The sequence below is a fragment of the Bubalus kerabau genome, chromosome 3, assembly GCF_029407905.1.
Source record: "Bubalus kerabau isolate K-KA32 ecotype Philippines breed swamp buffalo chromosome 3, PCC_UOA_SB_1v2, whole genome shotgun sequence".
NCBI classification, from domain to species: domain Eukaryota; kingdom Metazoa; phylum Chordata; class Mammalia; order Artiodactyla; family Bovidae; genus Bubalus; species Bubalus kerabau.
The window spans coordinates 60,918,556-60,942,030 of record NC_073626.1 but is presented as its reverse complement, the minus strand read 5'-3'; the positions used below and the strand labels follow the sequence as shown (position 1 = coordinate 60,942,030).

Below are 23,475 nucleotides of genomic sequence, written 5' to 3'. Positions count from 1 at the left end.
AGATAATCCATGGTGAGCAAGTAGCTTTGCCAAAATGGATGGGTTCTCATTAAATTTACAAAGTCAATATTTTAAAACAAATAATAACTGAATATTAAAAACATAATGTCTTTTCAAAACTATTAAGTGAGTCAAACTGTAATCAGAATGCTATGAATTATCTCACTGGCCCTATTTATTTATTTAGGCCACATCATGTGACATGCGGAATCTTTAAGTTCCCCTAGCAGGAACTGAATACATGTACCCTGCAACAGAAGCATGGAGTCTTAACCACTGGACTGCCAGGGAAGTCCCTCAATGGCCCTAAAATTGATCTCTGTTCAATATTACGTAGCATCCTATTTTAAATGGGAAAATAATTTGAAAAATAATAGATACATGTATATGTATAACTGAATCACTTTGTTGTCACTGGAAACTAACACAACATTCTTAATCATCTATGCTCCAATATAAAATAGTGCAAAAAATTGATCTTACCATGTAGAAGAGATCCTTGAAGTAGGCTACACCAAGTTAGTGCTTGGTGCTAGAGATACAGCTTAATAAATATGCAAACAAATACATTTTTATGCATATATCTTTATGTATATATCTGTATGTATATGTATATTCTGTATATATATGTAAAATATATGTATATAGATTATATTACATGTATATTTATATAAACATATGTAAATATATAGTTTATATAATAGCATATGTTAATATATGTATAATAAATATGAATACATGTATAAAATCCATGTCTGTATGTATATATAAAATATGCATTAAAAACTGGATTTTAAATAAATGAAGGGGCACTGGTGGTGGGATGTAAAGTATAGACTTGGTAATCAAATGGCCTGTTCTGCAAAGATAACAATTTTAGCTATCCCTGTCAGCATCATTTCAAAGTTATTTGAAACACTTAAGCATTTCATAGCTCATTCCCATGGCCCTCTTATGGATCTTTCTTTTCCAGGTCTTATTAGATTAATCAAAATGATGGAATTTTGCAAACTTTAGGCATAGTGTTTACATCTAGGGGAAAAGACTTTAATTTCAAAATATTTTATAAAATAACCATAACACAATTCTGCAGCAGAGATTATTGAAGTATGATTTGTAGAACATTAAACTACATGAAAAGAATTTCATATTCAAATAAATCTGGGAAATAAGGCATACTCTATTCTACTATCTCTGGAGTATAATTGCTTTACAATGTTGTGTTAGTTTCTGCTGTACAACAAAGTGAATCATTCATATGCATAAGTAAATTCCCTTTTTCTTGGACCTCCCTCCCACCTCCCCTCCATGCCACCCACCTAGGTCATCACAGAGCACTAAGTTGAGCTCCCTGTGCTTTATAGTAAGTTCCCACTAGCTATCTATTTTATGCACCATAGTGTATTTGCTGTTTCTTTAGTTGCTAAATTGTGTCCGACTCTTTTGTGACCCCATGGACTGTAGCCATGGACTGTAGCTGACCACTGAAGCATTGATGCTTTTGCACTGTGGTGTTGGAGAAGACTCTTGAGAGTCCTTGGACTGCAAGGAGATCCAACCAGTCCATCCTAAAGGAGATCAGTCCTGAATAGTCATTGGTAGGACTGATGCTGAAGCTGAAACTCCAATCCTTTGGCCACTTGATGCAAAGCACTGACTCACTGGAGAAGACCCTGATGCTGGGAAAGACTGAGGGCAGGAGGAGAAGGGAACAACAGAGGATGAGATGGTTGGATGGCATCACCGACTCAATGGACACGAGTTTGAGTAAACTCCGGGAGTTGGTGATGGACAGGAAGGCTGGCGTGCTGCAGTCCATGGGGTGGCAAAGAGTCGGACACAACTGAGTGACTGAACTAAACTAAACTGGACTGTTGCCTGTCAGGCTCCTCTGTCCATGGAATTACCCAGGCAAGAATACTGGAGTAGGTTGCTATTTCCTTCTCCAGGGGATCTCCCCATCCCAGGGATCGAACTTGTGTCTCCTGCATTGCAGACAAATTCTTTACCAATGAGCCAACAGGGCAGCCCGGGGTGTATGTAGTCTCCTAATTCATCCCACCCTCCTCTTCCCCAACTGTGTCCACACATCCATTCTCTATGTCTGCATCTCTATTCCTGCCCTGGAACTAGGTTCATCTGTACTATTTTTCTAAATTCCACAGTATGAAGGTTTCTTTAAAAACTAAAAATAGAACTTTATTCTACTCTTGAGGATCCAACTATATGTTAGCATATTAAATCACTCAGAATTATTGAGGAAACTAAACATATTTAACCTTGCTCAAGCAAGTAGTTTTGACATTTACAGCACCACAAAATTATCCATATTTTAAGGTTTCTGGATGGAAATGAAAATACCACCATGAAATTGGGTCATTAATGGGATATGTCCTCTATTACAGTACTTATCTCACCCCATATTTTTTTCATATCAGTGACAGTTCCCATCAGCAAACCTCAGACTCTGAATGGCCACCGTTTTATCTCGTGTCTATCACTAAATAGAGAGTAAATAAAATATTTTGGTATGCATTGGAGAATTACACATCAGAAACAATGAGCTTTGCTCAAATGGCCAGCTGTCTACTCACCGCTCTTCTTTGCAGAATGGCAAAGTTTTAAATCATCACAAGTCCGGGCAGGGTGCTTTCTAGAGCCATCAGGGCTGCGCATGGTTTCAATCTGACTACTGAGTGACTTCAGGGTCGCATGTACCCCCGGGTCCGTTTTGTTTTTGTCATCAGGAGCCGCCTGATCTTCAGTAAACTCCGGAAGTGGGTCTGGCATGCTCTCATCATAGTGCCCCATGATGTCCCCAAGAGCAGCTGTAAGGTGGCCAGGGGGTCCCGGAGGGCCAGGGGGACCAGGCTCACCAGGAGGACCCTAATTTTTAAAAAATCGGAAATATATTTAAAACAGTTTTTAGTTTTTGCTTTTCCATTGGACACAAAGGCACTGATGGGACTTGCAAAGGGGGACGGTGCAAAACCTCAATTTGACGGCACTGAGAGATCTGTGGCTTGAGTCCTTTTTTAACTAGATGGTTCTGGTCTGCTAACTTATAACATTCCAAGAATGAGAAACGATGCATAACTGTTTCTCAGACAAGATATCTGCAAGTTGGCATCTGAGGTTGGCATCTTTATTTAAAGATTAAAACAGAAAATATTTGCTTTGATGTTTACGCCTGAAGATACAATACATTTTATGTTAGGTATATATAGATTTGTACACTCATTTTCAAACTATTTTGGCAAGGCACAACTAAAATGTTTTAAAAGGATGTGTGAACAAAGGCTGAACAAGGAGATGCAGAGGAGTTTGTGGGTGCTACTTCCATAAGACTGTCCATCAGTACCAAGGGAATACTTGAAGAAACACCCACAAGAGAATTCCCCCATATCTAAATAAGGGGAAACCACAGGAAATCTTTTTATGTGCATTAATTAGTGGGTAGATCAAAATTATCTCTACTAAACCAAACTGGAGGAAGTTATCCTTGCCTAAAGAGCTCTTTCAATAATTATTATTATTTTGCCAAATAAAAACTACTGGAGCAAAAGGGAGATGAGCACACAAAATATCAGAGACTAGAAAAACAGATCCTCTCTATTAATTTCCTTCTGCATTTTCCCAAGGAAGAACTCAGCAACTTGAGAGAATTCTCCACAACCGAAAAGATGTGTGGTCCACATCTCTCTTGGGGAGCACAGACCTGGCAGGCAGAAGGCTGGAGTTCTGTTACTGGCTCTGCCACTCATTAAATGGGTCTGGACAAGTTGTATCAAGTTCTAGTGCAAACATTTCCTCACTATCAAGCAACCATTAAATCCTTTTTTTTTTTTTTTTTTAAGGTCGTCTCATGATTCCATACATTCCTTTATGCTAAACTCAGGGGAAGAGATTTTTTTTTTTTTTTTTGCTATCAAGGACCACTAAAATGCAAGATAAAGTCAATCAAAAGCCACATAAGTAAGAGGTATTCCAATTCTGCAGCTGTTTTCCATGTAAAATTAGAGAAATAAACAGAAAATATTTCTCTTGAACATAGGAAATGTAAGGCTATTCTTTCTATGTAATACTAAATATTTGGTTGAATGGTATTATCATTAGGACAGAGACAGAATAGGAAATGGAAAATAAAGCAAAAGAGGAAGAGACGCCAGGGAGGGATGCATGACCTCACCTCACACATGCACGTGCACACACACGCATGCATGGCATTTAGAGCAGACTGTTTCCCAAAGTTCGGTTTCTGAGAAGCCTAACTAAAGCCTAACTAAAGCAATTTAAAGCTTTACAAGTCAATACTACCGAAATATTCTATTGAAAGTTTCAATTTGAATCCTTTCTGAATTTCATTTTCAGTAAATAACACGTTAATTTCACAGGCTTCACTTTCCAACATTTTCATGAACAAATACATTCATCAAATCTCCCATTTAGTCTATTGCCCCTTAGAGCAAAGCCACATTTTCATAACTCTAACGATAATACAAGCATAACTTACTATTTGCTCTCATTGATATCACTCCATTACTCTCATTGAAGTCAAGGCCTAGGTAGCTTAGACTCTAATTTTATGTACTCTGAATAATCTGTGTTAAAATGTTTGAATTAGCTATTATACAGACAAGCTATATGTGATTTCCAGGCTCATTTTCAGAGTTCCTGAAGTATTTTGTCCTTCGTGCTGCACAGATCTTCCTTAGACAGAATCCAAGCTATGCGAATCAATAGCACATACAAATCTCTGTGATTTTACCTCAGGGCCTGCTTCTCCAACGCTGCCCCGCACACCAGGAGGCCCAATGGGCCCAAGTGGTCCAGGGCTTCCTTCTTTGCCTGAAGGACCAACTGGACCCGGGGGTCCCTGCAAGAAACAAAGACTGTATTTTAGATCCTAGGAGGAAAACCTCTACAAGGTCTTTTTATGATCAAATAATTATTTCTTTTTGGAGCTGTCACACTGATTTCTCATATTTGTTTTCCTAATGACTAATAAATGGACTTCTAGCACTTTCTAATATTTACTGCTTCATCACACATGAATTCTCCACCATCCATGCATGGGAAAAGACCAGTGTCAGTTAAAACATTAATGGGCTATGCTATGCTATGCTAAGTCACTTCAGTCGTGTCAGACTCTGTGTGACCCCACAGACGGCAGCCACCAGGCTCCCCCGTCCCTGAGATTCTCCAGGCAAGAACACTGGAGTGGGTTGCCATTTCCTTCTCCAATGCATGAATGTGAAAAGTGAAAGTGAAGTTGCTCAGTCGTGTCTGACTCCTAGCGACCCCATGGACTGCAGCCCACCAGGCTCCTCCATCCATGGGACTCTCCAGGCAAGAGTTAACGGGCTAGTCATCTACTTTTAATGGACTAGTCATCTACTTTTTAGGGCTTCCCTTGTGGCTCAGCTGATAAAGAATCTGCCTGAAATGTGCAGGAGACCTGGGTTCAATCCCTGGATTGGGCATATCCCCTGGAGAAGGGAAAGACTACCCACTCCAGTATTCTGGCCTGGAGAATTCCATGGACTGTATAGTCCATGGGGTCACAAAGAGTTGGACACGACTGAGCAGCTTGCACGTTCACTTTCTTTCATCTACTTTCATTGGCAGGAGCTGTTTCATCACATTTCACATATTGTAAACTTAATTAGAAATTCAATTAAGTAGGAGTATGAAAATCACAAAAGTTTCAGTGTTTGACATAAATTAAATTTGTGTCCTATACTCCAGAATTTTATCACATCTCAGTAATTTTGATACTGTTCTCAATTTTATGTGTGACTTGTTTATACTGTATTTAGAAATAGCAGAAATTCTTTCTAATGATTTTCCTAAATAATTATCTTGTGGCATTAATGACCTATTAGACTGCATTGATGCTAAATGTAGAATTTCTACAACCTTCAAATATTTGTTTCATTTTATGATTTGCTTCCTAATTAGCCTTATGCCAACTACTTCTGAGGAACTATAGGAATTGCTTAAATGAAAACAGCATATCCAGCTTCAAAATCTGTCTCCACTTCATGGTAAATCCTACAGTATCATCTCAAAGAGTACAATTAAATGGAAATTTCAAAAAACATAGAGTAAGAAAATGGACAAACAGATGAGTATATCTACCCTAGGTAAGAGATTTTAAATGGGCCTATGAAGTAATATATTTCAGGCTATGTCTACTTAAATGTAAATGCTGAATGGTTTGTCTCTTATGTTTGCTGCCAGCTTCAGAGAACCTAAGCCAACTCCAGCTTCAATACCATGAAAATGATACTCAAGCACTAACAAAATGTCCCCAGGTGCATTAGTATTTACCCCTGCAACTTATTGCTAAATTTTGTTACTTACCCTTGGGCCAAATGGTCCAGGGATTCCAGCACTGCCTTGTTCACCAGTCGGACCCTAAGTAGAAAAAAAAAAAAAAAAAAGCCAAAATATTTATATCCTATATTTAACCACTCTAGCTTTTAAAAATGTCCTGTCATTGACTTTAGCAGCATATACTTCATTCATCAATCTCTATGTCTACATGAGTTGACGAACACTAAAGACAACTGTAAGAGTAATAGTGCATATAACCTTTTGGTTTATTTCTTTCCTACAAAATTACAGCACACATATGAACAATTATATTGGGTACTTAGGTAATGACTTATTCATCAAGATTTTCTTTAAAATGAAAATAAGATGCAAAAAGTCTATCCATTTTATAGACAAATAAATGTTCATGTCAAAATACCTTTTCATTTTCACATGGAGAGCAAATAATACTTAAAAGAATAACTTACAGGAGGTCCAGGAAGACCCTGAAGACCAGTAAAGCCTCTGTGACCCTTCTGACCTCGATCACCTCTGTCTCCATGATCACCTTTGTCACCACGAGGTCCTTGCGGTCCCTAGAAATAAGGTCATAGCATGAGCATTGCCTGTTGAAACTACAATTTACAATTTTACTTTGTGCAATTGTATTTGCTACAATTTTGAGCATTTTATTTTATATGAACTAATATATTTACTTATCTAAATAATATTATTAGGAATTTTTATCTATTATTATCTACTAATTTTAATCTTTTTTTCTCAAGGAATGGAAGTGATCACTAAAAGCATAGTATATATAATAATGATTCCTAAAGATTCAATTATTTAAATATTTAACCTATATTTGGACTAAAATGAAGTATTTTAAATTTAATCTACTTCTGCTTTATTGACTCTGCCAAAGCCTTTGACTGTGTGGATCACAATAAACTGTGGAAAATTCTTTAAGAGATGGGAATACCAGACCACCTGACCTGCCTCTTGAGAAATCTGTATGCAGGTCAGGAAGAAACAGTTATAACTGGACACGGAACAACAGACTGGTTCCAAATAGGAAAAGGAGTACATCAAGGCTGTATATTCTCACCCTGCTTATTTAACTTATATGCAGAGTACATCATGAGAAATGCTGGGCTGGAAGAAGCACAAGCTGGAATCAAAATTGCCGGGAGAAATATCAATAACCTCAGCTATGCAGATGACACCACCCTTATGGCAGAAAGTGAAGTGGAACTAAAAAGCCTCTTGATGAACTTGATGAAAGTGAAAGAGGACAGTGAAAAAGTTGGCTTAAAGCTCAACATTCAGAAAACGAAGATCATGTCATCCAGTCCCATCATTTCCTGGGAAATAGATGGGGAAACAGTGGAAACAGTGTCAGACTTTATATTTTTGGGCTCCAAAATCACTGCAGATGGTGACTGCAGCCATGAAATTAAAAGACGCTTACTCCTTGGAAAGAAAGTTATGACCAACCTAGATAGCATATTCAAAAGCAGAGACATTACTTTGCCAACAAAGGTCTGTCCAGTCAAGGCTATGGTTTTTCCAGTGGTCATGTATGGATGTGAGAGTTGGACTGTGAAGAAAGCTGAGTGCTGAAGAATTGATGGTTTTGAACTGTGGTGTTGGAGAAGACTCTTGAGAGTCCCTTGGACTGCAAGGAGATCCAACCAGTCCATTCTGAAGGAGATCAGCCCTGGGATTTCTTTGGAAGGAATGATGCTGAAGCTGAAACTCCAGTACTTTGGCTACCTCATGCGAAGAGTTGACTCATTGGAAAAGACTCTGATGCTGGGAGGGATTGGGGGCAAGAGGAGAAGGGGACGACAGAGGATGAGATGGCTGGATGGCATCACTGACTCAATGAATGTGAGTCTGAGTGAATTCCAGAAGTTGGTGATGGACAGGGAGGCCTGGTGTGCTGCGATTCATGGGGTCACAAAGAGTCGGACACGACTGAGCAACTGAACTGAACTGAACTGAAGTTTAATATAGCCTGAGATGTTTTCCAAAGTTTGGAAAGTTTGGATTCTCTTTCACATATTTAGATTATATCATTATGTAATGATCTAGCTAAAAATAAAATATACTTGAATAGTACTTTTCAAGTTTACAAAGAGCTTTCAAACCCATTTGCCTACATAATTTTTAGAAAATCTAAAAGAATGGCACTGTTACCCTTGCTATTGTGGGAGAAAATTGTGACTAAAAGTTTTAATTGATTATTGAAATAATTCATAGTAAAATTCAGAAGAATTATACTAACACTATAAAAACAAATATAAACACCTGGGTGCTGTTTTAAATTAATATTTTGTCTAGGGCTTGAAGAATTTGGTAATTTTCATTTATGAATCTTAAAAATTATGTTTTTTCTTTGGGAGAATATTTTATGTAAGAAATCATATTTTCTATTTTTTTAAATCCAAGAACTTACAAGTAAACCACGTTTCCCAGCTCGACCAGGTGGTCCTATAGGACCTCGAGAACCCTAGAAGAAATTTTCACAAAATTAATATAAGAAAAAAATATGGATATATTATAGAGATTTATAATTCAATAATATATGTCTGTAGTTGAATACTTCTATATGTGTAAGTGTATCTAAGTGTATACTCTTATGGCTAACTAAATAAAACCAGGCTAATCTCCCTGGGTATAAGAATGTGCTCACTATAACCCCAATCACATCTCTATAGTCAATTTTATTAATGGACTTCTCTGAATGAAGATCACCTTAGTTAATTACATAAGACATTACTTGCTTAAATTTAACATGATCCATACTTACTATATTTCCTATAAATCACATTTTTAGATAATGAAAGCCAAAGCATCAAGATTTTTGAAGACCTATTAGAAATCAAATTTTTAAGACTAGAAAAGATAATTCCAAGCACACATGTCATCGCATGCGTGCATATACACATACTCATAATACAGTATGTTGATTAAAACTGTCAATGTGAAACTGACTCTCCTTACCGGATCTCCTCTTTGTCCTGCATCTCCCGGAGCACCAACAGGACCAGGAGTTCCAGGGGCACCCTGAGAGCCTGGCAGACCTGCAGGCCCAGGGTCTCCACGATCACCCTGACAAGGAAACCAAGATATTACCTTTTTAATATTTATTATAAAACAGCAAAATTCTATATGCTTATGTTATTCATGAAAGGAAAAACACACCTTTTAAAACATTCTGTTTATTAATTTATATATTACTTAAATGTTCTACTTATATTTACACATTAATAAATCAAACTGAAAAGGGTAAGATATTTTCCCCCAATATCATCTGTACCCTCATTCTCATCCTATTATTCCCATAGTCAAGATTGCTGGATATGGAAGTGGTCACCTCCAGAATTCAGCATGTGACTTAGACCCACTGGGGTATCTGTACTTTTAGTATAGCACAAACAAAAATTTTCCAGAGTGTGAAAACAGGGAAAATTCTAAGGAAACCACTTTCCAGGTTTACAACTTCATATGAGTTCTTTCAGAAAATTGATTTGAAGCATCTTCCTCTTTAATAATCACCCCTCTCCCATTTTACGAAATAAAAGCATATATCATACCATCTGCAACCTTAATACGGCACAATGCTTCAAGGAATAAACCCCACTGGGCATAAAACTAAGGGACTTTTCCAGAATGCACAGTTCACTTGATAATAAAATAAAGAGGTATTTGGAAAGAAAAGCTGCTCTTTATTTTTCCCAGTCTTACTTGGCTCCAAATCTTACTTGTCTCTTTAAGAAGTCAGAGGTGAGATTATAGTTACATGAATGTGTATTAATATAATTATCTGACTTGAAGAATGGAGCCAGATCTTTATTTCTAACAGAAGTTAAGTCTTATTTGGCTGATTAGTTTGGCAACTGGATAAACTTTGGCAATTAGGTTAGAGAATGGACATGTAATAAAATACATTGAATAAGCTGAATTGGCAACTCCAAGACTTTAAAAAATATATATGATGAAAGCATACATACATTTAGAATTTACCAGAACTACTTCCTTTGTAACTGTTAGACAGTTAGAATAGGAAAAAGGAGTCCAAGATAGCAATTAGAGACAGTGGCGACTAGAAGAAACATCCAGAGGGCAAACAAAGAAAAGACAAAGCCCATGAAAAAGGGAAACCACTTCTGGTTGGAGTGAAGCCCTCCAGCAAGAAAACATGCCCAAGCACGCCCCCTTCCCTGATTGCTTGAACATATACTATATTTGCATTTACTTCCCTGATTGGTCTTGGGTACAAGCCCTATTTTGCATGGGACAGAACCAGTCAGGCTCCAGGGTCTGCTTAGGATAGGGATCAAAGGACACTGAAAGGAAACCCTAAAATGCAGCAGGACCACTCCTACACGATTGGTCTGCTCTGAGAGTGGACTATGTGCCTGCTTGAGCTGTCTTGGTCTGTTGTTTCAATTCTTTGCTACAAGGAGACAAAAAGTGAGGGAAAAGAACTGACCCAACATAACTATCAAAACTTATGATTAAAATAAAATGTGATGGTAACTTAAAATATGCACAGGGGTTCAGAGATTTTTCCAGAGTATATTAGGGGTACATCAGCAAAACCTCTGAAGACTACTACATTGGACAATATATACCAACCCTGGGAAAAACTTAGATCCCAAGAGAATTTACATTTCCTTGGCTTTACAGAAGATGGAGGGGAGGGGCGGGCCTTCCCCCAGGATTCCTCAAAACTCTTTCTTTCCCTCTCTTTGAGTGCCTATGAGATGCTTTGAACATGATATTTAAAACATAAGAGCTCAATGATATAAATATTAATCACATTTAAAGTATTTAAAAACTGAGGTTCAGAAAATTTGTTCAAGATTACATAGCTAATTACTTAAAGAATCAAGATGAGAAGAAAGAATAGTTTTTTTACTCTTTAGTATTACAGAGATTTCAAATGCACATTATTTCAGATTTTTTGATCAGTGAAATTGCCCTTACACGTTCTCCAACAGCACCATCCCGTCCTGGAGTACCATCATTACCAGCTGGACCCTATAAAGAATCATATTTGAAAAATGAATTAACTGAGTAATAAAAAAAATTCACATTTCAATTGCCAGAAAAATTACAGCATATTTTCCACCTCTATTCCACATTACGAATTAGCATTTATGGAAACTTCAGTAGAAGAAAGTTTCTGCCATATTTCTATTATTCTGATTTGCTTGTAAAATTATTAACACATTTTTACACTTTTGGTGCCAATTTTAAATAGTTTTATTTAAGATACTATTTTCCACTTACAGTACAATGCTTCTAAAGTGCAATGTTATTTCATTTCTCTGTGTACATATTCCTTAGTCAAGAATTAAGGATGCCCAGACTTCACTTTCACATTTCACTTTCATGCATTGGAGAAGGAAATGGCAAGCCACTCCAGTGTTATTGCCTGGAGAATCCCAGGGACGGGGGAGCCTAGTGGGCTGCTGTCTATGGGGTCGCACAGAGTCAGAACAACTGAAGCAACTTAGCAGCAGCAGCAGCAGTTATTTACCGTAGCAGTTCAACTTGAAAACTGTCCTGGAATTGCTATAAATTTGGGCTCATCAACGTTTGTTGTGAAACATACTAAATCTATACTCATTGGCTTAATCAATCTCTTCGATGGTGGACCCAGAGGAGCTGCAACCAGACAGAGGAGCTCCATCACCAGAGAAGCCCCCAGACATTTCTTTTACTGTGCCTCCTATACTTAGTCTAAACTCGTCTTTTTTTATTTTTATTTTAAAAAATCAAATTATTCAAAATAAATAGACAATTATATTCCTTGTGTTTTGTTTTCTTTATATTACCAGTGAATGGTTTCCCTCACTTTTACTTACCCAAATAATATCCTTAAAGTTTTAAAATAAAATATCTGTGTTTAGACATTAAATTACATTTTAAAATATATAGTCTTCCTTTCCTATTTTATTTTGATTTTTTTTTCCACAGAACTATATTTTTACCATTTGAACAAAAATTGTTCTGAAAGGCATTAATTGTTTTTTTTTTTTTCAAGAAAATGTGACACTAAATGTTTGGCAATTTACTCATTAAAGCACTGAACAGAGGAAATTTCAACCTGTAACTTTTCAAATCAAGCTGATTCCTCTTGATTTCAAATCAAGCTGATTTCCTCTCAAAAGAGCCTAAGGGAAGTAGATATCCAAAATGTTATATATAGGGATATTTAAGTAAAATGACCTCTACTTACTTGGCTCTCTTCACAAGCTTTAACAATTATATTAATCCTATCACCATAAAAGTTGGCAATTTTGACAAATATGCCATTACAGAATGAAATAATAACAAGAGAAAAGATAAACAGTTGTAACATTTCACCTTCAAAACAATTTGGCAACAACCTAAACCAACTAAAATGCTTGGCTTCTGATGAGATGAAGGCCAATGCAAGACACCAATCTTATTACCTTTTCCTTATGTCATCATTTAGTCAACTATCTAGGGAAGAAAAACACATCAAAAAACAGCGCTAGAAAATGTCCTTCAGGTCAAATGTAAAATTTCTAGTTTCTAAATTAATTTCTAAATTTCAAAAATGTCCCCATAACACCCAGATAAGGAGGGGAGGATGATCTTCCCTGCAGTACTCACCTCCGGTCCTGGTTCCCCCACAGGGCCATTCGAGCCCGGGGGCCCAACAGGTCCAGGTGGACCTTTATCTCCTGGGGCACCAGTTGGTCCTACTTTTCCTGGTGTGCCCTGAAATAAAGTATAAATGTGTCAGCCACTTCTGAAGAAGCTTGAGGGGACGGTTCACATAAAGGCTATGTTTAAATGGCACCCAGTGTCTCCTTCTGGAGTAATAACTGTCAGTTATCACGCAACACCAGTACCACTGCGGTACCTTCCCAGAGGTGCGCCCGCTTCTTATCACACCCATCCTGATGTATCGATGGGACTATCCTTTGCACCAATTCAGGTGCATTTTGGGTTTTACTCCAAAGTACTATTTTCAGATCTGGATGCCCGTCTTGAATCTGTGTCACTAAAATATGCTCATCCTTACTCTTCTGCATAGTCTCCTCACTTTATTGCTGTTTCCTGACAGTTTGATCTCACTATTGGGAGACCAAATATTCCAAGTTCCTTGGCTCACTCCTGATAACAATAAGACTGCTCTAGACTCCCAGTCTACTGGTTTCATATCTCCACCCACATGTCCCCAGTTCCAAGACCCCAACAGTAAATCTATCTCCACATTCCATATAAAAACATCATTTTTTTTTCCTCAAGCATGTAAACTTTCAGCAGTAAAATTTAATCTCTTCAAAGCTAACAGTGAGTTAAACTTTTATCCATACTTCAGGGAATATGAAATTCTTAGCACCCTCCAGGGAACAGGAGATTGCTTTCAGAATCCTTCTTTATAGTTCACCCCACTTTCACCTCCAGTATTACTTTAGCTCAACTATTTCTTCCCTTTGATGGTTTATGAAAACTTAGTCTCTGAACTGTGAAATATGGATTTTTCCATTAGGCATGTTTATTTAAAAAGAGGCTACCTACTCACCAGGAGATTATCCCCCTTCTCTAGCTCCATGGATATTTTTAATCTTTGAAGAAAGATTTAGAGTCACCAAAAATCCATATCCTTATTTGTCTAAGTCTCTAGTCCCAGGGTTAAATAAATATATTTTTCAAAGGTACTTAAGAATTTGACATTTAAAGTCAAAAGGTTTTTAAGATATTCTGTATTTGTGCCTTTAAAAGATTTTAAATTTATTAAGAAAAAAAAAAGATAAATTCTCCCTTCACAAATGATATTGCACATAATCAGATGAAGTATTGACCGGTGCAGCTACTTACTGCTGGGCCTGGAAGGCCGGGCATCCCTCTCTCCCCACGCTGCCCCGGCATGCCGACGATTCCTCTTTGCCCAGTAGTTCCAGCTGGACCAGGGGGACCATCTGGACCCTAATGTTGAATACAAACTATAATAAGAAATTCTCCAGGGAAAACTATATGCAAATACTTTGTAATAGATGACAGCTTTATAGTTTATTAAGTATGAGTATCATTATTACTCATAGTAATATATTGTCAGTAGTATTAAGTTAGTATTGATTCTGTTCTACAAAATCATACTATATATGAGTAGTCAAAATGAGTAATCCACGCTGAGCCTCTAACAATATTTAAAAGTGAGAACTGGTTGGAATTAAACCAATAAAACCATTATTAAAGCTGAGAATTAGTTGAAAAGAACTTGAAGATAATGTGAATATTGACAGAATAAAAGAGGTAAATATTCAGGCAGTTTTCCTTCTTTTAAACTGACAAGAAAAATTTTTAAACAAAGGAAAGAAGTTGGGCTCTATCTAAACATATTAATGTTGCAGCATTTATATATTCAGTAAATTGCTTTAACATTTTTTCTTAATTCAGTACAGATATTTAACAAACAATTGTTTTCTTGTTTAGTTTTTGAGTACCACATCCATTACTGTTATATTTTTATACCTGTACATATACTTTTTCCTAGAGTAGAGAACTGTAAATTAAAAAACTATAGGGCACAATGTACTCAAAGGATTATAAAAGTGCTCGGGATAATGTATAAACAGATTTTTGTGGCAGTAGTTATTAGGAGTTTCTAGTTAGAGGTAGTTTAGAGCCAAGATGCCAAACTTACAGGCTGTCCATCTTCTCCTGGGTCCCCTTTGTCTCCTGGGCCACCAGGAGGGCCAGCTGGTCCTCGATCTCCTACTCGACCATGAGACCCGGGGTCCCCACGAAGACCTGGAGGTCCTTCCTTCCCGGGCTCCCCTAAGGGCCCCGCAGGTCCTGGAGCTCCCTAGTATAACATGGAAAGAGACCCAGAGGGCGAAGTGGAAGCCATGTTAGAATACCTAATATGGGGATCTCTGCTTTAGAAGCAGAACCCCATGCTTCACAGGTCCATTTTTCCTGTTAATCACTGAGTGGATTTAAACAAAAAATAAAATACACAGCTGTAAGTTCATTTCATTATCTGCAGACAATTACCTCTGAGTCATTATGAAAAGTATACTGACAATATTATAAATCAACTAAACTTCAACTAAGAACGAAAAATGGTTTGAAATTGTAAAAAAAAAAAAAAAAGTGTTTGAAATTAACTTGAATTTTCAAACTCCATAAGGCTCTTCACCAACAATGAATATGCATTTTTTTTAGTCTGACTTGATCTTTTAATGAAAAAATAATTTTTATTACAGATAATCTCAGAGATTCTTCCTAACTGAAAGGAATGATTATTACCACACAATACTGTGAGTGTTCAGTACCCAAATGAAGTAATAGTCAAATATTGGAGCTTAAAAGGATTTGCAAAAAAGCTCCTCCAAGAAACATTCAATGATTAAAGATGATTTACTTGACAACATACCAGCATGAATTACTGGGACAAGAACTGTCAACATGGGATAACAAATCATTAAGTGATTAAATAAAAGAACAAATAAAAACTCAAATATATGTGTGCATATCATTATAATATGTACATGTGTGTGTTTGTGTGTACTTTTATGTGTTGTGTGTAATTATTCCACTATCAGTAATTTCAATTATTGAATTGACTTACAGCAGGACCTGGAGGTCCAACTCTGCCGGCAGAACCAGGAAATCCTGTAGCACCCTAGAAATATAATATCATATAAGCAATTTTAAAATAAAAATTAGTTATATATACTTTATAGGGCTTACTTATTTTATAGGGATACCTAGGACTTTATATCCCTTTTCTTGTGGTGAGCAATAAATTTTTTTCTTGTATCCTGCTTTTGTTAATTGATCTGGCTTAACTGGTAGGAAGGATGCTATTTTTCCCTTGCCACTTTCCATTTATCTTGAACATATACAAGCATTGAAGATGAGCACTAGGATCACATTAGAATGTCTTATAACAGAATTACATAAAGTGGGTTCACATTATTCATTCCCTCTTCCATAGGTAATCTATATTTTAGGTTCTATATGAGGCAACCGGATCTCCAAAGTCATAAAACTAATTTTAATGCAGATTGTCATCCAAGTTAAGCACTTTTTTTTCCATTGCAATATATACAACTAAAAATTGGTTGTTATAGCTTCAAAGGAACTTTAAGATGGCTATAAAGTACTAGATATCTGTGACTAGTTATGCATAATTCCCAGAGCTTCAAACCAACTTACAGGTGGACCCTGAGTTCCTCGACCACCTTTCAGTCCGGGAACACCATTAGGACCCTAAATAGAGAGAAACAAACAAAAGGGTGCTGCAGTAAAGAAAGATGGTCTAAACACAAGGTCTAAACAGTGGGCACTGGACTCAAGTTCTATCTTATTTTACTTTAAACTTACATGAGGCCCTGGGGATCCTGCCAGCCCTTGTGGTCCAGGAGAGCCAGCGTCTCCCTTCTGCCCAGGCTCTCCAGGTTCACCTTTCACTCCAGGCTGCCCGTCCGGACCCTACATCAAAGAATAAATAAGGAAATGGTTGCAACACTTAAAGACAAATTTTTCATAATAATTATCATTTAATATATATTATATAATATATATTCATATATTATAAATATATAAATATATTATAAATATAATATATAATATATATTCATATATTATAAATATAATATATAATATATATTCATATATTATAAAATGGTGATTTGTAATCAGGATAAAAGCTTAAAAGAAAAAAAAAAAACAAAACACCCCAATGTGATCTTCAAAGACAGTCTGAAAAAGTAAGTTATGTCACCACATGTTTTGTGCCAGTCCATGAAAAAAAAATGTATTGAAAATGAGACTATTGCCTAGAATACTATGTTTTCCAGAATCTTGAATATACCTTCAAAACATATGACAGTGATAATTAATTAAATTCATTGCTGTAGCAAGAAGAACGAACATTTGTAAATTCAGGATATTTAAAAATCATACCTGGGGTCCAGCAAAACCAACAGCTCCAGTTGGGCCATTTTCACCACGTGAGCCCTAGAAGACAAACATTACTGTGGCTTTCACACATGATTCTAAACAGGAACAGTATTTTAAAATACAATTTTATAAATCTGCAGTGTCTTGAAATGTACATTAGAGAAATTAGACATGTTGCTTGAGGAAGACTCCTAAGGGTGGTATAGAGATGAGGGTCATAGAAAAAAATTTCCAAGGCCCAAAGTCTCAAAGAAGCTTCTGGTTATTTAGTAAATGAGCTGCTTATATAGACTTAATAGACTGTATAGAAACAATACACTAATTTCTTTTTTAAGTGTAATAAGAAAAGTAAAAGGTGAAAACCAGGAAGTTAAAGTAACCTAACCCAATAGACATGGTTTCATATAAATATCAAGACAAAATGATGGCTTGTTTTACTGCTCAATCTCATCCTAAAGAACATCAAAATTCTGTCACTTACGGGATTGCCACGGGAGCCAGGCGGGCCAACTAAACCTCGAGGGCCGGGTTCTCCCTGAAAAGCAGATTTTAGATGCTTATTGTCCAAAGCAACAGCAAAACACAGTAGAACTGTAGGACATGGTGCCCTATGTGTTGGGTGGATGGGAGGAGAACTCTGAGATGATCTAGCCCAGCTATCATACTTTATGGAAGAGAAGACATTATGAAAAAGAGCCAGCATTCAGATCTCGGAATTTTGAGTCCACAAGATAACAACTTTTGACATTACCTTTTCTCCAGTAGGGCCTGAAGGACCTGGAGGGCCCAAGGGACCCGGAAGACCCTGTCAATGAACATAACATAGGCATATTGAGGAAAAGAATGCACAGAATCTCCACGTTTAAACAAACAAACCAAGAAGGTACTATTTTGTTACAGATGACTGCTTTTGTAAAACATCACCTGTAATAAATGATACAATCTGTATATTCTGAATATTTTTACATCTAGACTAAAACAATTCCCAGTGGATTTTCTCCACAGAACGTTTCAATATGTTTCATCCAACTCACTCGTCTGTATACATAACACTGTCTTCAAACATTAGTCGGAAACCAATGCTATCCTTCAACAAGGTTTCTGTGTTTCTTAGCTTGTTTAATTTTACTAATCTCTATTTGAAATTTGACAATAGATTGAACAGGCTTTTCTTATTTTGTATAGCATACTTTATTCTTAAACTATACAAGTGAAATATCATTCCTTTTATTTTTTAGAAAAGTGAAGTTGTGCTAACGCCCTCAGTATTCCACATTCTTCTGTGATGGAGATGAATGGAACCACCCCACTGCACTGAAGGTGAGGGTGTTCTTTGGCTCAGAGCATAGCAGAGCGACACGTGGGGTTTTCTTGACACACAAGCACAGTTTTTAAACTGCTGCACAGCATTGGAGCCCTTCCTAAAACAGGTTTTCTCTCTGGTATTTGTGTATTGCTTTTTCACAAGAAACTCAGATATTCCTTTGCCATTTAATTTATGTATGCATTACAGAAGAAACTTAGGGAATAAAATGACTTTTTAATTTTATATTGTATTTTAAGACAACAACATGAGAAAACTGTGATCTTAAATTCTCTAGATCTATAATGAAACAATATTCTGCCATTCACCTAATACACTTCCTTAAAAGATTTGATTGAATATAAAAGTGACTACACTAAAATTTTTTCCCCTTTAAATGAGATAAATTCTCTGCTTCTTGCCTAAAACAACATATTTTCCTCACTAGAAATTAAGCAGTCATTGCTTAAGTCTTGATCCTATTTCACTGCAGTTTCAAAATATTCAATAGTTGAAAGGAGCAATAGATGGATATTTCTCCTTAAAATAAACTGACAGCACATCATTCCTTCAAACAGCTCTTCATTATTTACTGTGCACTCCAGACCAACTGTGATATGAAGCACAAACAATAAACCAGATTCACTTAGACCACTTTTGAAATATTGCATTCAATGTTAGATTTAATTAAAAGGCAAAGATACTTTGATTTCATAGTCTGCTAAATTGTTTCACCTTCAACTAGCTTTCCAGAAAAAGAAAAAAGGAATCATTATAATAAGGCTAAATTCCTATAATATACTTTTTTTTATCAAAGGTTAATATAATCTGTATTAACAGTGACTCAATGGGCAGAATCAAAATGTTAACAGCGGCTCAGTGTCATCTCTTTTTTTAATAGCACAGCTGCTTTTGTCAGGGTACAGCATGACAATTAACAGCAAACTAAGTCGTACTGAGTTAGAAACTATTTAGCAAATATCAGGAAGTATTTTCAGAAAATGTTGACTATCTGAGTGATTGACACACAAGCACAGTTTTTAAACTGCTGCACAGCATTGGAGCCCTTCCTAAAACAGGTTTTCTCTCTGGTATTTGTGTATTGCTTTTTCACAAGAAACTGTGATTTCACAAGATTTCACAAGAAATCTGCTCTTACCGGAGAGAATCATTCATGTCTGAAAATATATTTTCGTTCTGATTGTTTGATTATCCTTGGAATTGCAAATACATTCTAGTTTTGAGGACACAAAGCTTGTTAAACATCAATTTCTGGAAGGGCATTAAGCAATCCTTCTTCACATTTCACTTGTTCAGTCTCATTAATGATTCATCATGCAGTAATTTTCTCATCCCTGACATCTAGCATATTGAGAAACATTTATCACACCTTTGGTTACTCTGTAAAACTCTACTTGCCTATACTGGAAGGAAGTCTAAGATGACTCACTAGATTAGTATTTTAATAAAAAGAAACATTGCATATGGAATAAATATGATAGAGAAGGAAAAAGAGGGCCCCACTGCTTAAAGCATCAATTTCATATGCACAGTAAAAACGTATCTTATTTCATTCTCTCAATAATGACTTTACTTTTTTGGCTTGTTCTAATTCAAGGTAAGCAAATGAATATCCACAGGCAATCAATGTCAAATCTCAGATTTCATCATTCTCCCAAATCCTGACCACCATGGGAATATGAGGCTTATTCTAGAAAGTTCAGGCAGACTCATACAGTAATGATGACGTTGATTCCTAGCCCTGCCACTGAAAGGAATGATTTCACTTACTCTTGCTCCATCATTTCCAGCTGTACCTTCAGCACCTTTTTCTCCTATGCCACCCTGTGAAAACACACAAAACGCCATTTATTCACTTAATTGTCTTTTTCCTACACTGGCATGGAAGCTTCATGAGAGCAGGGGCTCATCTCTAATGTTCACAACTGCATCCCCTTGGGCCTTGAACAATGTCGGGACTGTGCATTTTCTCAGTACATGTATACTGAAAGAATGAACGACTTGCAACTTAGGATGGCAGAAGTAAAAGTCTGCCCAGAAAATCATTATCAGCAGAAAATCTAAATGAATGAATAAAATAAATAAACTTACTCTGTCACCCTTGGGGCCAGGAGTTCCTGCAATTCCCCTTTCTCCTGGCATACCTTGAAGACCTGGTGGGCCTGTATCTCCAGGGGTTCCAGGTGGTCCTGGACTGCCCTAAAATGAACCAACAGTAGGTAAGCTCATCTATATATTAAGGTTTAGCCACATGGAATCCCTGTTTTGGTAGACCCAAAAGAGTAGAATCTTGGCAATTACATATGGTTCAAGCTCATGTTCATATTTTTCATTTGGGAAACCTGTCTCTGAGGTCATTGTTTTTCTTTAAATACTACCTTTCTGTTTTGATTGTTGCTTTGTTTTCAGATTTTTTCTTTGGGAAAACTGGGTACTGATTCAAACAAATATGATAGAGTTGCCTTTTTGTTTTCTTTTATTGGCAACATCATAAGGATTCTAATAAGAAAAAGAAGACATTACATTTAAAGAGTACATTCATTCTCTCTCTAAAGAACCCATGAAATGAAGCTGGTTTTCAGGCTTATTCAGTAATGAAATTGAAGCAGATCTTACACAGTCTCTGGCCCTTAAAGGTGATAAGGTATCTAACGTCTGATCACAAAAATTTCTACTCTGGTAGTTTGCACTGAAAACGGCCACATTATCTTCTATCAACTTTACCATGGCACCCAAAAGGAAATGGTGCTGATTTTTGCCTTATAATGCATGTACTTTCAGATTTCAAAAATGACATAATTTTATATATTTAGTGAGCAGAATTACAGAAACAGAGACAAGGGAAATGGAGCATATGATTAGGAACATCTCCTAATAAATTATGCAATTTTCCATTTATTGCCTCTACTTATAAATAAAAGTCCTTAGGAAAATATATAAATAAATTTTAGAAACGGTTTTGCATATGAGGAAATATCACTGCCTCGTGTAGTAGATCATAAATCCCATCAAGGAAGAGACTCCTTTATACCTGACTCTTTCACATCAAAGGAAAGTCAAGCAGGTGCTCTTTAAATATTTGTTAAAGAAATTACTTTGGAAAAACAAGAAAAATAAATTCTAGTACCATCATGTGTTCATTGACCAGTAAATTAGAAATCAGCACACTATTGTAAAGCAAATATTTTACAATAAAATATTTTTAACAATTAAAAAAATGAATGAATAAAAAATACTGAGCTCACTACCACACTTACTTTTGGACCATCAGGACCATGTCCTCCAGCCATTCCTTTCTCACCAGGAAGTCCAGTTATTCCTGGTTCTCCTCTTTCCCCTGGATTTCCTCGTTCTCCCTACACAACACAGAAATGTCAAGCAGTCTCAGTGCTTGATCTGAAAATGGATTTAAATATGTTTCCAGAAATCTGAAAAGTGATTTTTGGGAAAAAATTTAGAAATGAGCAACGATTAAGACTCAGTTTTCTAATTTAGTGATAAGAAATGAACTTGAAGTAAGCATATGCTGGCTTCACAGCACAGACTGTTTCTCATCAGACTGATTTTCATCAAGCAAAAGAACTGCAATGATTAATATACAGCCAAGTTTAAGATGAAAGATGGTTTTATAAACCGAAGCCAGTGGAAACACAGTTAATCAAAAATAAAGAAGAAGAAGAAGAAAATACTTACTCTAGGTCCTAATGGGCCAACTGCTCCAGGATCTCCAGGAACCCCCTATAAAACACATTTTTTTTAATGAAAAATTTTAACTAAATTTTAGATATTTATTAGAAAGTTTTCCAGACCATATACCTAATTTCTTCTAATACGTTATTGGACATCTAAGTTCATAATATTGAATAAAGAAAAATGTGTACACTTTTATAAATGAGGGGATATCATATATATTATATGAAAATACCCGCATGATCTTTTTTTGGCAATGAGCACAGGCAAAATATTATCTCACAAAGATAGTGCATTACTTAGTGACAATAAAAGCACAAGAACTTTAATTTCCTAATGGAATGTGAAGAACTTTTAGCAGAGGAAAGTGAAATCAAAACTAATGAAGTACTGATCTTTTAAATAGAACCAACTTAATACAATTTACTAAATATTTCTTGAACATAGAATATAGACAACACACTCTACTAAAAATTGTAAGTTTAAATTAATGCAGTCATGACTATGTTAAAAGTCTTAACTAAAAGCTCTTAACTAAAAGAAAATTTGTCACTTAAAATTACAAGTACAATTTTGTATTATAATAATGATACAAATGTTATTTGTATTTAATACAAATAATAACTATCAAGTAGGCCTCCAGTTTTATCCCTTTAAATGTACTGTCTTCACTGTGGCATAATCTTCCTAAACCCCAAATCTCACAGTATTTCTCTCTAATTAAAAGCCCTCCCTTAGCTTCCCATTACTCTAGTAACAAGAACAAATTAGACTCAAAACATTCCCTGTCATCCTCTAACCTCATCTTCACCCTCCTCAAGTTGTATATCATATTTCTGACTTACCAAAAATTTTCAGCGCCTACATTTGATAAGCAAGCCTTTGCACTTGCTGTTTCCATTTCCTAGAATATTTTCTTACCTTCCTTCCTCCCGACTTACCATCATTCATCCTTCAGATTACATAAAAGATAATACTTTGTTGGGGAACTTTTTCTAAACCTCCAATGTCTGAACTAATTCATCTGCATCCTCTAGATTTATACATACACAGTGCCTCCCTTACCACTGCACTTAAAACACACTATTGTCATAACTGTCTTTCTATGCTCTCTGTCACCTATTAAAATAAAAATTAGGGCAAGGTCCAATTCATCTTATTCAATTGGTTAAGGCCAA

General features: G+C 36.2%; 1 protein-coding gene across 1 annotated transcript in view; it reads right to left on the bottom strand.

Annotated features, from left to right (window-relative positions):
• COL5A2 (collagen type V alpha 2 chain) overlaps positions 1 to 23,475 on the bottom strand; it is a 154,514-nt gene that overhangs the window by 5,362 nt on the left and 125,677 nt on the right. The window contains exons 32-51 of the mRNA XM_055571970.1: positions 22,301 to 22,345; positions 21,865 to 21,963; positions 20,699 to 20,806; positions 20,378 to 20,431; positions 18,035 to 18,088; positions 17,765 to 17,818; positions 17,287 to 17,340; positions 16,705 to 16,812; positions 16,537 to 16,590; positions 15,947 to 16,000; positions 15,017 to 15,178; positions 14,191 to 14,298; positions 12,976 to 13,083; positions 11,317 to 11,370; positions 9,328 to 9,435; positions 8,780 to 8,833; positions 6,807 to 6,914; positions 6,367 to 6,420; positions 4,769 to 4,876; positions 2,595 to 2,886 (exon numbers count right to left, since the gene is read on the bottom strand). Of these exons, the coding sequence (XP_055427945.1) occupies positions 2,595 to 2,886; positions 4,769 to 4,876; positions 6,367 to 6,420; positions 6,807 to 6,914; positions 8,780 to 8,833; positions 9,328 to 9,435; positions 11,317 to 11,370; positions 12,976 to 13,083; positions 14,191 to 14,298; positions 15,017 to 15,178; positions 15,947 to 16,000; positions 16,537 to 16,590; positions 16,705 to 16,812; positions 17,287 to 17,340; positions 17,765 to 17,818; positions 18,035 to 18,088; positions 20,378 to 20,431; positions 20,699 to 20,806; positions 21,865 to 21,963; positions 22,301 to 22,345 (1,840 nt within the window). The remainder of the gene's footprint in view (positions 1 to 2,594; positions 2,887 to 4,768; positions 4,877 to 6,366; positions 6,421 to 6,806; positions 6,915 to 8,779; positions 8,834 to 9,327; positions 9,436 to 11,316; positions 11,371 to 12,975; positions 13,084 to 14,190; positions 14,299 to 15,016; positions 15,179 to 15,946; positions 16,001 to 16,536; positions 16,591 to 16,704; positions 16,813 to 17,286; positions 17,341 to 17,764; positions 17,819 to 18,034; positions 18,089 to 20,377; positions 20,432 to 20,698; positions 20,807 to 21,864; positions 21,964 to 22,300; positions 22,346 to 23,475) is intronic.